Genomic DNA, 15,778 nt, shown 5'->3' with positions numbered 1-15,778 from the left:
TATATATATATATTATATATTATTATTATTATTATATATTATGTAAATTAAACAAAAAAAAGTCCACTGAATAGCACATGACAGCGGGAAGGAAGGAAAGAGAGACGGCAAAGTGGGGTAAAGGAAAAGGAACAAGTGAAATGAGGTGCTGGGTAACAGGAGGAGGTGTATAATAGGAACACGGGGAGGAGAGAGGAACAGCAGGATTTAGCCTTATTACTTGCCTACTTGCCATCTTTTTGTGGAGATGGAGAAGATGGGAGAGAAAGAGGGTGAAAGACATAAGAGAAGAAGGAGGAAATGTGATATGGAGGGAATGTTTGAAGAAGCTGAGGGATAAGAAAAATGTGGGAGACAAGATCAGTGTATGGACAAGTAGATGTAGAGAGAGAGAAAAAAAACACTGAAAATAAGGTAATAAATGAGAACTATGCATCAGGTTTGGTCAGACGGAAAAATAGGAAGAAAAGGGAAAAAGAATAAGGGGGGATAGATGAGATGGTCAGTCATGATGGAGTGAGTCACTACAGATAAACGGAGATATCTGTGAAAAGAGACATGGATATATCAGCAGATAAATGGAAAGACAAAAGTAGTGTGATCAGTGCTCCCTTGATGATGCTATCAGATATAGACAAAGACAAGTATCACACACACTTTCACACATCACATTCACTCCTTTACGTCTGTACAGCGTGAAGCTCGATCATCCCTGCAGTGTACGACAAAGCCATATTTCGCCCTTTTTACTTTACAGGAGTAACATGATTTTGGGCTTCAGTAAATTGTCTTCATCATACACTTATGGGAGTAGTAAACGCTTTCCCACTCGTGCTTATCTGCCAGAAGGTTGGCGGATACACAGAATGTGAAGAGTGCTGCTGCTGAAGAAAAAATAGATTAAAATACAAAATGTCAAGGTGCTGCTTTAATACCCCCCAGTCCATCCCTCCCTGTCATTCTGTCGACAGGGCTGCCGCTACCGTCGTGCTGTGACATCCATCACTCCTCATCCTCGGCCCATCTCCTCTGTCCCCATCCCTTGCTTTGCACCTTAGGCTTATTATTTTCCCTCTATGTACCTCTTCTCTTGCTGCATCTTCTACTTTGCCTAATCAATGGATTTTGTTTGTTCTGTTGTATCCTGCCTCACACGTTAAAGCATTAACATCTTTTTCAGACAACTTTTAAGGAAAATGCAGATAGTATAGCCGAAAATGCTCCACTTATTAGTCGAGATGTTACAGTATGATTTACGCCACGTGCAAACCTTTCTCCAGCATTTTACCAGACCATGTTTCGCTCCCAGAGCAGCAGCAACACTCACAGACCTGCCAATTAAAAACTACTTTTTCCTTCCTAGTCCTCAGTATTGCCTGAAGCTAGATTAATATTTATTAGGATCATAGATAATTTATTATAACTCATATACATTTTTAATTTGACTTAATTAGATTTTTTTAAAATTGTGTATAAAAAAACCTAAAAAGATACCTAATTGATACATATATATAGGCATAAAAACCAATATCAAACTCATGGCGGCCAATGCAAAGTTTGATATAATCCAGCAATTATTCCTGGGCAAAGCCACAAGGGGCAACAGCCCACTGGGTGTTCAGACTGGTACTGGTGGAACATGAAATACAAAAGAAATGAAGTGGGGTTGGGTGATGAAACTACAACTCCAGAAACTCTATTGCTGATGAAGACCACCAAAAACACTAAAGTCTTGAATTGACAGTTTTGTCCACTGATGATAAAAATAGATGGTTCAGTGCTCAATTGTAAGTGCATTTTTCTTTTCTTCACCACCTAAATGTTGATTAACACCGTGCATTCAGATTGTGAACTGATTGAAAAACATCTGGTTGTCACAGAATAGAAAACCGCCTGCACTGCAATGAACAGCACCACTCAGTCATAGTGCAGACACAGTGCCACAGCAGGAGGCACAACACTGCAATTGTGGGTCAGACCTTTAAATAAAAGCAAAGTAATGGTTAGTTTTAATACTGCTCTACTTCTCTCAGTGCACACAATCTATCCTACCTCGTTTGCCTGTGTTGCTGTCTTGTATCCTCTTTGCTTTCTCTCTCTTGCTGCCTATCTCCTTCACCTGCTCTGAAACCTCCATTAAAAGGAGATGAGAGAACAAGATAGAAAGCTCTCATATGCCTTTTTCCTTTATCTATTTTCTCCTCAGAACAGAAAATGAAGTCAAAGAAACGCAAAACAAGGGTGTACCCATTACTGATTTGACCTGTTAGATCTTTGCTTCCATTTGGTTCACAAACACCCATCAGTCTACCGTCGCTACAGTAAGGAAAATCCATTTAATTTGTTTTCTTTTCTTTCTCTATTTCTAACACCCCATTTCTCATCTCTCCTTCTGTTGTGCTGTCTCCCTCACTTCTTCCATACTGTAGTGCTACGTACAGGATGGCAGATTTTTTGGGTTATGGAAGAAGTAGCCTTTCGACAACAGTGTATGACTCTTCCCCTCCTGCTGACACATCTTTCACAGAACTGAACACACTGAGCAAGTGACAGACAGCAGTTTCTACAGTGCTATCACCACATGAGTTTTAGTTCAACTTTGATGCTGCTGCAGCATCCTTCAAACTATGCTGTTCGGCCATTTGTATCTGCTCTGAAAAAAAAAAAAAAAAAGGGTACAGATGTCCACCTCCAGCAAATAAAAAAAAAAGCAAATTATCCAAGATGGTTTGGGTTCCTAAGTGGCCAAAAGCCCATAGGGTGACAACTTTTTTTACCCTCCTGTTCTCCACCTTTCACTGCATCACTCAGTCGCCGACCTTGTCGCAACCCTTCAGTAATAATTTATTAATCTGTCCCTCAAACGTGGCATTTCTCCATCCATGCTTTCCTGTGTTGATTGTGTTTGGTTCATTCATATTGCATGGTAATGGTGGGGGTGCTATGTTGATGCGTTTCATAGCTCAAATATACAGCTAAATGGTGTTGAGAGAGTGAGAAAATTGAGGGAATTGGGGAAGAGAGATGGGGAACAGACAGAGGGAGGAGAGGAAGATGGAAATAGGTGGAAGAAGAGGAGAAACAGTGCTTGAAGGAGGGGGAAAAGGATGCGGAAAATATGTGCATTATTTTAGTGGTAGGTGGGAGGGAAGAATCGAGTGGTGCAGGGGGAGATGAAGAGAAAGATGTGGGGTGGAAACAAGGCAGAAAAGTCCTTGAAGTGGGAAGGTCACAAGCTATTCCATGGCTACTCATCTCAGACAAGTTGCTGAGAAAAGCACTATGCACAGTGCAAGCAGCTACTTTAACAGTGAGAAGTAATGCACCCTGGAAGTGAGAATGCCACATAATGCGGATGTTAAATAGCTTCTTTTTTTTGGCCTGCATCCCCATACCAGAGGTGAATCTGAAATGTATAATTTTGATTTGAATACAGCTCAAAAAGCTAAACTGTCAGATAAATGCTTCATCTGGATGCAGTGATTTATCCAACTTAATGTTAAAAAAAACATTCAGTCTGATCACTGAGCCACGTAAACTGTTAATAAACTAAAACAACTAGCACTGGATGATAAATGAATTCACTCAAATTCAATTGAAATAAATCTGTGTGCACAACACAACCATTCATTTCTCCCCTTTGCTCAGAACCAAGAGACAGATTATTTGTTTTATTGGAAAGCCACCGGTGCAAGTCAAATTCAATCACATCCAAGGAGTCAAAAATCACTACGTTAAGTCACCAGGCAGTAAAGGCAGTATTTTATTCCCAGCATCCACAACGAGCCATAAGAAGGGGGGGAAACTGTAAGAAACCAGAGGCTCTCCAGGAATTTATAGTTTTTCCAATTGCAATAAATTTGACATGCAGACAATAATATCATAACATTGATCTGCTTCCCTTGCCTGCTTGTGCGCACTGTTCAGCTGCAGATTGCAGATTTCTGACAGGATACTGACGAGTGCACATCACACAACATATTACTTGTTTTTAGCTTTGATGCACTGTTAAAGATTTAATTTCACTTTTTCTTCCCCCCAAGCAGAAGTCTCCCACATTTAGCAGATTCTAGGCTACAAACCAAACATAACCCAGTCGAAGCCATTGAACGCCCAAGGCTTTTTAAGCACGGTGTGCTGCTGAGGTCAAAATCACCAATGTCCCTTAACGTTATCTTTAAAACACGCTTCAATTTGTTTTCATTAAACCTTGGTTTAATTCTAATCTGACATTTTTATTGATTCAAAGTGTCTTTCATTACCATTTAATTATTTGTAAAGCGCTTTGTGACACTGTTTAGCCCTAATAAAAGCAAATAGAGAATTATCAAAAAGAAACATTAAAGAAAGGGAGAGAACATAAGATGGTAGGGAGAGAACAAAAGCAAGACAAGAAGAGTGGGTGGGTGTACAGTCTAGGGTGAAGGGCAAGAGGACCTGACAGCAAAAAACATCCAGGGATCAGACTTAATCAACAAGAGAGGGATTTGTAGAGACATAATGAGAAATGGCAAATATAGTTTGTAGATGTACAGGATATGTGCTTGTGGACAGATACACGCAGCGGTCATATAGTGGCCTGTGTCTTCTCATGTGTGAACACTGTCAAAGAAAATCACTGGTCTTCCCACCCATAAGGCACATGGACACATACTCTCAATACTCATGGCCACTCCAAGCATTTAAAAAAATAATGAAGATACACACAAAAAAAAAAACACTTATAATAAAGATGACTCATTCAGCCATGCAGAAATACACATGCACACAGGGAAATTATGTAATCCCACTCACAGACCCCATATGGCAATGTACGTTTATAATTGCAGTGGTGAAAGCTACTATATGTATCAATGTGACAGACCTATAATTCAAGAGCTGGTTGATCTCTGCAGCTGTGACTGTGTGCACACATGTTCACACACATGCACACGCATTTGGATGACGACCTTCTGTTATCTCTCATTATCATTAAGCTCCATTAAGTGATATTTTTTATATCAACACAGAATCACACAAACTGTTTGAAAGAGAGGTCTGTACTATAGATCCCACTGAGAATCAACAATCCACACTGCAGCTCTTGGCATCATTTAGTTCATTGCTCTCATTTGCTGGTATGTATGGCTGATTCACCACACCACCATAATTAACCAAGCTCTCAAAAGTTGATTTTATGCTTGACTCACAAGCCTAAATGTCAATTGGAGGCTGTTAGCAAAATATACATAGGCTACATTTGACATGTGGCAAGGAAGAAGACTTTAAAGTGATGCCATGTTGCTTTGCAAGGCTGATGTGTAAATGACATGTGTACCAAACTAAAACTGCCTAGAGCATGATTAGAAGAACAGAGAATTATGTTGTATAATTAATCTTAGAAGCAAATAGCTTAATGTGCCAAGCTGGGATCTGGCATTTTACCACTCAGTGTTGAAACTGGACAATATCTCAGAATTCATCTCAGAATGTGCCAAGAACATGTTTATTGCACTCAGTGATATAGAAAATGAGTTTAATTTGATTTCTAAGCTCCTTTTTACTGAGAACCACACAGTGTGTTTTGTAAGATAAAATCAGATGCACAATGCCTGAGGTTAACATAAAAACATTTCAGTTAGCCACTTTAAGAAAAGGCCTGGAAGATGAGGAAAAAAGCCCTTTATTTGGTGCATAGTTTGAATTAGATTTTTTCCAGGTAATGTTTTTGATGTTGTATATGTGTTACTGGTAGTTGTAGCAGTGACTTGTTATCCGAAGTAGGATGGGCTATTTGTTTAACCATACACAGCGATAAAAACGAAATTGTATCAATGATCAAGGCTCAATTACTGAGAGTTGACTTTCTTTCCTGTAAAACTACTATGAAGAATATATTTTTGACCAATCTCTCAACTTGCTGACTTTCTCTAGTATTTATAAGTGATGTGTCAAGGAAGACCACATACAGTCACCCTGACCACAGTATGGCAAAGGGCCTCCAAGTCATTTTAGGATTAACCCTACCTCAATCCTTCCAGTGTCTGGTTGAAAGCCTCTGGCTGGGTCTTCGGTCGTCACTCTGCACTGGATCGCGCAGCCGTTTACCCTGATCTTGTCTTGTTTGAGATTCAGTTCTGGCAGGCTGCGGCCCTCACACACATGCAGCTGGGCATGCACCAAGTCCACACTGTTGAAGTAAGAGAGAGGCGATGAGGTGAATAAATTGATTGAAGCCATGAACATTGTGTGAATAGCCCTTAATGCCCCTTGATGTTACTGTGGAGAACATTTTTCCTGCTTACGCCAAGGTTTAAAAGACCAGTAAGGACATTTACTCAGTATAAACATCTTTAGCTATTCTTGGCCTCAACTCAGAATGGGGAGGGTGTGGATTTGCAGTGGATGTGAGGATTTTTCCAGCACTTCTCATCTGAACAAATGAATCTGCGATGCATGACAAGAAAACAATCCCACGTGGATACCTCTTAATAGCAAATACAAAGTAGATTAAAACCAGAACAACAAAAAAACACACTTTAGTTATAATTCGATGTTGTTGAAACAGTGGCTCCTGGGGAAGGAAGCAGGATATGGAAAATCCAGGTTTACATTTGAAAACAACTACTAAATGAGCAATTCAATTAGAGATTAGTATGGGTGCTAAGGTGTGCTATGAAGAATCTCAATCAAGCAGTTCTTAGGATATGTAGGACTAGGACTAATTCAAAAGCAACTAGACCAGTGTTTTTGATCAAATGTACACAACGAATTGCACTGCAAAGAAGCCCAGCCTCAAACAGGTTTGTGTCTAACTAGAAGTGAGTACAATTCAAATATTAATGAGCAAATAAGTAAATCTCTGCTTGTACGATATACTGATTAGCTAAGTGATAAAGATCATTATAACTAATTGGTAAAGTATTACACAGCCATGCAAAATATCTATAAAACCTGGGATATAAAAATAATTATTTGGATACAAAACTGACAGAGAAGATAAGAAAACTATTATAGGTATTATTCAACTTATTCAGTTCCAAATGATAACAAGAAAATGTGCTTTCCCATTTGTTCTGTCCCTTCAACCTTAACATACACACTGTTTACATGTACTCAGTACATTTCATTCACACATAACTAAAAAAAATAGGACAAATATAAGTATATTATGCAAACTCAGCAATTACTGAATATTAAAGAATTTCAATGTGAAAGGGACAAAGAGAAGTTATTTTCTTCCATTTCCATGAGTTGTAAGCCTTAACATAAATTTTGGCTCATCTGTATGCATTTATTTAAATGTAAAGCTCAAATGAGATTCACAAGTTTGAGCTTCATGACCTTGCACAGTTTAATGCATAGCCCAAATGTATAAAGATATTTTGACTTTGTTGCTTTTTGGAGACATTTTAAATGCATCAGTGGACGAACACAGAGGGTGGAGACGCATAATTCTTAAACTGCTGGGTCCCTACACCCAGTCCACTGCCAAACATAAATACATTGAGACAACTGGGAAGTCTCTCGGCCTTGAAGGGTGAATGAGAGACAGACGGCACACACATTAGCAAACATTACCAAACATAGTCGGATTTTGGACACCGTCTTGGCTTCCGTCTCTTTAATGTCTCAATTATCTGGTGTCCACATTCTGGCCAAACAGAGGGACAATTATGCATCAGCCTGGTGTGAAATGTGTTGGAGGAAAAAGCAGATCTACTCCTGATAACTTGGACGGGCGCTAACATCATGTTTGGGTTACACTTTCATGAATATGTAGGGGATTTTTTTTTTGTTTTGTTTTGTTTTGTTTTGTTTTGTTTTTTTAAATTAGACAGCTCCACTCACATCCTTAAATAATAAAAAGGGCAAGATGAAATTAGTCATTTTATGAGCGATCCCCCCCAATAGTAGTTATGGAAATTATTCTCAGTTTCCCAATATTTTATATATTATATTATATATAAATAATATATATAATATATTATATTTTGGGGTCCTGTACACTGTCAGCTCCTCGCGGCCACAGCCCTTTAAGGACACTTTTCCTTTCTACTCTTTTTGTAGATGATGCCGATAGATTTCCACTCAATCATTCCATCATACATTTACTTTAATACTTTATCTAATACGTGGATTTACTCATCTATTTTTGTAAACTCAAGCTGAAACAAAAGCAATGATGAAAAAAAAATAGTAAAGCAGAAATATGGTAAAAGTATTTGTGTGATCATTAATGTGTTCTTAGAGTATTTGCATATTCATAAAATTTAAGGCAAAAGAAAAAACAGCACTTTGAAAACACTAACTTACGAAGTGACATATTAGTGTGTTCTAATGGCTGCCTTTTTACAGAGATGGAATCTTTAATATTATGCAAATAAACAAATTTCAGTAGCAAACAACGCAACTGAACATTTGAGTTGAGAGTCAAACACTTGGCATCCATGCACAGACTATAAATATACATATAAATCATGTTTGCCCTAGTTTTTCTTCCTCACATAATTCTTCTACTTTGAAAACATAAGGCAACACTGATTGAATGAGGACCCTCGAGGGTTTATAAAATTCATTGTATACTAATTTGACTCAGACAAATTAAAGAGCCTGCAGCAACATCTGTCCCTCAGTGCAGCCAGTTACATAATAAAAGTCCCCCGTATCATTAGCAAGTTCCACAATGAGGCCGAACTACACAGGAAGAGGATGAGGGTGATATGCCTTCAGCAAAAGTAGGAGTTGAAAATGCACTACAGCACATGCTCAACAAGAGTGTGGTCACAATAAATACTGCAGCTTGTAACTGTTGGCAAAACTCGGTGTCAGAGAACACAGAGGATTACCCACAGACAGTAAGGAGGATTGACCTGAAACATCTGTCCAGACAAAGTCGGGCAATATCACCACCAGTGGGGATGACAGTTTGAGACAAAATGACTGGGCACAATGTATTGTAACTGCATATTATGATCGGATTGTTCTGGATTAAATAACTGCTAGCTGTATGTAACTTCCATACCTTCCAGATACATTACCAACTAGAGAATCAGCATTTAAAGACTTAAAGTCATTATATAAAATCATGAAAACCATCCAATCTATCTCCACTGCAAACCCAAGCATTGAAACAGATACATTTCCTTTGCATGTGTTAAACATTAAACCATTAGAGATAAATGTTTGTACGTTTTGCAAAAGCTATTCTATGCTTTATGACCATGCTTGATAATACAAGACCTACATCCAATTGTCTTCAATGACACATACGTGTTATATATGCAACATGTATGGAGCTTCAGACATCAATCACACACACACACACACACACACACACACACACACACACAGAAATAATTATGTTCTTCTATCATCACATTAAATTTCAATTACCATAGCTGCCTTTCTCATCACCCACTAGTTTCTTTTATACTCTTTGGCAACACAGATGTTATTTACATGTCATGCCAATAAAACAAGTTGAAACTGAAAAATCTATTGTGGGTGCGGCGCGCTCACAACATTTTATGAGATTAGAACAGTAAAACTATTAAAGTCAAATGTAAAACACTATTTATAAGCATCTTGTTTCTTTACTGTGGTCTACTTACTGCTGGATAGGATATAAGCAGGACAAACTCAGATCGCATCAATCATAAATGAAAACCATGGAGGTGGGAAGCATTGTTATTATCTCATTTGTGCACATAAATGATAAATAAGTTAAAGGTTAGTTCATGCATTTCTTATTATGCAGATCTTATACAGATATATGTGCATAACACTTGTTATTGTGCAATAAGGTTATTTTTTTAATTTGCTAAATTTGAGGATGAATAAATATGCCAACTAGACAAAAAGTGTGAAAAATGGATTATGAGAAATTCAATATTAAAAAATTCAGCAGGTTCAATTCCAGATTCAAGTTCAAGTTTTCTGGTGTAAATGGAGTTTAAAAAATGAGTGATTTTTGTATTTATCCATGACCAAAACTAATATTAACTAAAGTTTTTCCACCTGATTATTCCCAAATCTAATCTAAATGCTGTTGACCCCCACTTTTTCCAACTCTCTCCATATTGTGCATGTACCATGTCATGTAAATACCCATCAAGCACCGTGCACACAGCAGACTACACATGGCAGTTTAATTATATTTTGCCAAGAGCCCCAGAAACCAAGAAGTACTCCTGTGCCGCAATGCTACCTGGCCTAAGGTTTTCTCTGTGTCAATTAGATGGTGAAAATTTGATTAAACACAAATTTATTTAGGAATATGCAGCATGTAAGCACAATATAAACTGAAATAATAAGGTCTTAAAACTAGATTTCCACTCAGGGCTCCTCTACAGTACAAGGCCTCAAGATTGGATTAGGTAATAATGCAGGACCTGCCTTAAGGCCCTTGTCATTTCAGTAGATATTGAGGTGTAGTAGTGCATATTTCCCAAAATTAGCAAATAATCACATTACAACAAGCCAAATGGAACATAGAGGGCAATCAGACTCTTTTTCCTGGTCTGCTAAGAGCCCAAGAACATCATGGAAAAAACCTTTGCGATAAGTCTGCTTTGTTTTTGTCAGCAAGATATTAAGTTGTTAAAATTGTTTTTTTAGGATACTTTATGAATGTTTCATGCCTTTCCCTTTCTTCTGAAGGATGGCATGATACACATCTACAGTATCCTAACCTTTATTTTCCATTTCCCTTAAAAAAAGCAAAGAATCCAAAAATGTCAAACTAAATATTTTGTATATTCTTTGACTTTTTAATGTCTCCCACGAGGGCATTGTTTTGCCTCACTTTCCGGCTCTGACATGTCAAAGGTGTGAACTTATTCTTTATTTCTGACAATACTAAAGAATACATAAATCTTTGAAGATGTCATGCCGAATATTGCGCGTCTGTTTTCCTGCCCGGCATCTCTGACTGTTTGCCAGTTGTGTCTTTGCTGTGCTTAGGGCCTCTGAAGAGCTTCCAAGTTTGTATTTGATCTCTGACAATCTAAAAGAAAAATGGAAACCCCCACAAGTGTCACAGAACATATGTCTACTCACTGAATCTGTTCTTTTAAATTCTGTCGGTGTGCTTACTGTACCTCGCAGCCAAGTACATTATTTTGCATGTGGTTCTCCTTTCTATGCAACAGCCTTGCTTAAGGCTTCTGAGATTTTACATTTGCTCTTTGATGAAATAACCAATCACCAACTCGCTAGGAGATACATGTATTACACTGCAGAACCACATGAATGCCCAAATTATTTAGAGCCCAGCACCGGCTAGATTCACGTAAGTACTATAATGGCCAGATTTTATAGCAGCACCCGAAAAGTCTTTCTAGGGACAAGCAGTGTAAATCTTTCCCTCTCCAACACATATGCCATATATTTTTTTTTTAAATATCACCATTGACACTGCAGACGGCTGAAACTAAACAGTCTGGAGCATGCAAACACCTCTGCACCCCATTTTATATTTCATTCTCTGTGTCTGTCTTAAGTTGGCTTTATGTTTGGGAGAAAGGCCCTGGTGGAAATCTCCATTCAATCCTTCTGCACTAAAGCACCAGTTAGAGGACATACCAGTCAAATCAGCTCTCATGGTCCTGGCAAAAGTCTAAACTCCAGCTGAACTTAACAGGTTTCCCTCCAAGTAGCTTCAAAGATGAGGAAAAGCCTTTCATCTGAAGCCCAGGTCAATGCTAAGCACATATTGTTTATCCTCTAATGCAAATGTTTTATCTGAGCTTAAGCAAGTCTGAACAATTTTACATACTCAAACCTGACAGAGCATTTTGTTGCAGCATATTACGACATCAGCAATAACTGGGTCGACTGTAACATCTTATTATCCACATGTCATGTTAGATAGTGTGAAATATTATCATCAAAGACAATGTAAACTCTGTTATTAAAGACATCCAGCACTGTAAATGCAAGCCAGGCTTGACTTTAGCCTAATCTGGGTTCATGTCCTGCTATTCAAATGTGGGATTTGGATCTGGAGATGTTACTCCGCTGTAGCAGGCCACCATTTTAAAAGGTCCAGTGTGTAACATTTAGGAGGGTCTTTTGGCAGAAATGGAATATAATATTCACAGGTATGTTGGTACATATAATCACCTAAAAATAAGCATTACCTTAGAATGAGCCACTTTTATCAGCAGAGGGAGTGGGTCCTCCTCCATGGGGTCTACCATGTCATGTTTCTACAGCAGCCCAGAACGGACAAACCAAACAGTGGCTCTAGATAGGGCCTCTAACATTTTTAATTTTATGGCCAACATATTTAACCGAGGCTTCTATGTGAAAATACGTATCAGTGTATTCAGTATTATGATGCTGCTAACCTAGCTTGATCAACAAACTAAAACATATGGTGTTACCCAACCAACATTCATGATTCCTGACATAAGAATTGGTTAAGATAATTTTGTGGCAGAGTATGCTGATCAGAAAAGGCAGTATGACTCCATATGACAAAAGGGCAGATATGCATTTCAAAGCAAGAATCTAAATCCCCCCTTAAAGGAGGATCACCATAGAATTACTGCAGGTCATCTCAAGTCAGTGCAATGAAGGTATCATTAAAATGAAATTCTATTAAAATGAAATAACTTGTCCGCCCTTAGTTATGCTGGGGGTTAGATAGCTAGGGCTGAGGAGGTCAGAGCGGAGGATGTATAATGTACTGACCTGTGACAGAGGGGTAAGCACCTTCACACACACACACACACTTTCTTTTTCCATTCCATTAAATCTCAAAAATCATCATAAATACGTATATACATATATGAATTCACAAATACCTCAGAAAGCACTCATGATATTGGCTACTTCCACACATCTGCATGTAAAGACACGCACGACTTACCCTCAATGGACACGTCACTACATTATCACAGAACATGGAAAGTACATTAGCCCCATACTCACTAGAACCTGAGGACACGCACACACACTATCACACATACAAACTCTGTCTCAATCTGTCACATGTGCTCACACACACACAGAGACCATGAACGCTGAGTACTAATTGCATATCATTTTCAGCCGTTTCACTCAGAGCTCGTTAGCAAGGGAGAAGGGGGTGGCTGTGCGCCCAGAACTAAAAGAGGCAGAGGGAGAGAAAGTAAAAGAAAGAGTATAGTGAGGAGAGGAAGGAAGCTTGTTGTGGCCATGAGAGATGAAGAAAGGTAAGCCAGGGAGGTAAAGAAAATATTCCACTCTCCACATCCACAAGGACGGAGGCGATTGAGAGATAAATAAATAAGAGACAAGATGACAGCTTCACATCCCCAACTCAACGCAAGAGAGCGAAAAATTAAGTGAGGGGAAGCAGAGGCAGTGGGAGTATGGAAGAGGATAAAAAAACTGGTTGCCAAAACTGAAAGAGCAAGTGGGAAAAGTGGGAGTGTGGAAAAGATTGGATTTGGCCAGCCTCGCTCAAAAGGACAAAGGGAATGAAGGCAAAGAAGCAGTGGGAGGAAGCGAAGGTGGAAGGCAGAGAGGCTGGAGTGGAGGGAGGCGAGTCGGGATGGGAGTGGGAAGGAGGGATAGAGGGATAAGACGCATAAGTGGCAGATAAGGAAGGGATGACCATGTTGAATTGAGGAGGGAGGAAGGAGGAATGACTCAAGGTGGAAGATGCTAAATACGGAGGGACATAATAAGGAAGGAAAGAAAAATGGAGAGAAGGTGGGATTGCAGAGGGCATCTTTGATAAAGAATTTTGGAAGGCAAAATGAGTATACAAGGAAGAAAAAGGACTGGCTTAGTGAAGTTTAATATCACTCGTGTGTATACTGAATATGTAGCTACAGCGAGAAGCGGTTAGCCTCAGCTAGCATAAAGACTGACAACAGAGCTGGCTTTGTATATTGTATGAATTAAACAAATGAGATATAACATGTTATTAAATTAGCTTTAGAGGTGCCGGTAGATGGATTTTGTTATCTTTGGACACGGCCAGGCCAGCTGTTTCCCCCTGTTTCCAGTCTTTGTGCTAAGCTAAGTGCCTGCTGGCTGTAATTTCATACTGAACAGACAGACATTGGTGTGGGCTCAATCTTGTTATCCAAGAATATTCAGAATTCAGAATAAGCCTATTTTCCAAAATGTCAAACTATTTCTTTAAATTCATGGCAGACATAGGAAGTGGAAGAGGGGGGTGAGAGGAAGTGAGGGGTGGAAAAGTTGTAGAAAATGAGAGGGAGGGAGGAAGTGACAGACGAGCAGAGATGACTATAGGAACAGATGGAAAGTGTGAGCTACGGAGGAAGATATGGGCACAAAAGACTCCTACACCATATGTATAATTTCACTCTTCCTTTCTCCTAAATGCCCCTTTTCTTTCTCTTCTCCTTTCCTGTTCTCTCCTCCTTTCATTTTCCATTGTCTCCAGCACCCCGTCCCCTCCTCCTACACATAGCCTCGGTATGCATTTGATTTTATAACTTCATTAGTGTGGCAACTAGTCTGCACTGTATCAGGGTGGGGGTGTGTGTGTTTTTGCTCGGCGTCCAGGTTTGTTAATGTTCGCACAAACCGTGTCTCCAGTAAATACATTTTTTTTAAGATGGCTCCAGGGCAAGTGGTAAAGAGCAAAGCAGAAATGTATTTTTCATTTCGGTAAAACTAATGCAGACTCTTGTCTACCAAATGTGCACAAACATGCGACACACGCACACAAACAAATAAAGAAATGGAAATATAGCCAACATGCTTCCAAGTGAAGCCTGCAGGAATAGAAATGTAGAGAAGCAGGCGACGACAGAGAAAGTGCTAGCGAGGGAATAGGAAGGATGGATAAACACAAACAAAGACAACCGTAGAAATCAAGAGGGGAAAATGGAAGAATAGGACCTGAAAGAAAAGGTGGCCTATAGAGAGAAATAAGCAGAGAAAGAGAGACTGAGGAAAGTGTGAAGGACAGATGGAAAGGACAATAAAGACGGGTAAATGGAGCGAGAGAGAAGAGGAAAGAAAAACAAAGATGAAGCTAAAGACAGGGAGAGAAAGGCAGAGAGGACGGCGAGGAAGAAGGCATCGAGCCTCCCATCTTGTTTTGTATGAATTTCATTAGACGGTTTTAGACAGCAAACAGAAGAGAAAGAAGAGGGAACCTGGCTAAGGGGGGGTGAGAAATGGAGAGACAGACTGGAGAGATGAGTTGTCTGAACGAGAGAGGGGAGGAAATAAGAAATTTGAATCATTGTGGCATGAGGATGGCATTTTGACATCAATTTAGCTGGCAGCAAGAAAACTATGCTGCCTGTTCGATACGCAAATGCAAACAGAACATGGCTGGAGATGGAGGAAGAGGGGGAGAAAGGGATGGGGGGGGTATTAATCACAGTATATTAACGTGCAGTGAGGAAGAAGCTCTGAATAGGGGGGAGAAAGGATGGATGGAAAGGGGAGGAGAGGAAAGATGAGGATGTTTAGGTGAATAAGAAGAAAAAACTGTTTTGAATAAACAGCAACAACCGTTGGAGGACATAAGTCGAGGCAGTGGTGGGGGGTAACAAATATGGACGACACCCAACCCCAGCAGACACCCACACAGAACAACAGGATCCTATCTGATTAGATTTCCTCTCCCTTTCAGCTCGCTTTCTCCCCTATTTTCTCGGGCCTCACTATCAACCTATTAATTAATTCCTGCTTTCCTTGTTATGAAGCAGATGGAAGTGTGAGGAGAGGAATGCAAAATAACTCTGCCGTCCAGAAGGCAGCGAGGAGCGAGATGAGAAAGGCCGAAAGGAGACAGAAGGGAGGGAGGGAGGGAGGG

At 39.5% G+C, this 15,778-nt stretch overlaps 1 protein-coding gene across 2 annotated transcripts in view; it reads right to left on the bottom strand.

The window, feature by feature from the left end:
• Nucleotides 1–15,778, bottom strand: part of LOC118338182 (pyruvate carboxylase, mitochondrial-like) — a 314,296-nt gene that overhangs the window by 223,541 nt on the left and 74,977 nt on the right. For both annotated transcript variants that reach the window (XM_035675438.1, XM_035675439.1), the window contains exon 11: nucleotides 6,007–6,169. In XM_035675438.1, coding sequence (XP_035531331.1) covers nucleotides 6,007–6,169 — 163 coding nt within the window. The remainder of the gene's footprint in view (nucleotides 1–6,006; nucleotides 6,170–15,778) is intronic.

The sequence above is a fragment of the Morone saxatilis genome, unplaced genomic scaffold, assembly GCF_004916995.1.
Source record: "Morone saxatilis isolate NCDOM2014 unplaced genomic scaffold, NCSU_SB_2.0 Contig4, whole genome shotgun sequence".
Taxonomy (NCBI): domain Eukaryota; kingdom Metazoa; phylum Chordata; class Actinopteri; family Moronidae; genus Morone; species Morone saxatilis.
This window is presented reverse-complemented; position numbering and strand designations above follow the sequence as displayed.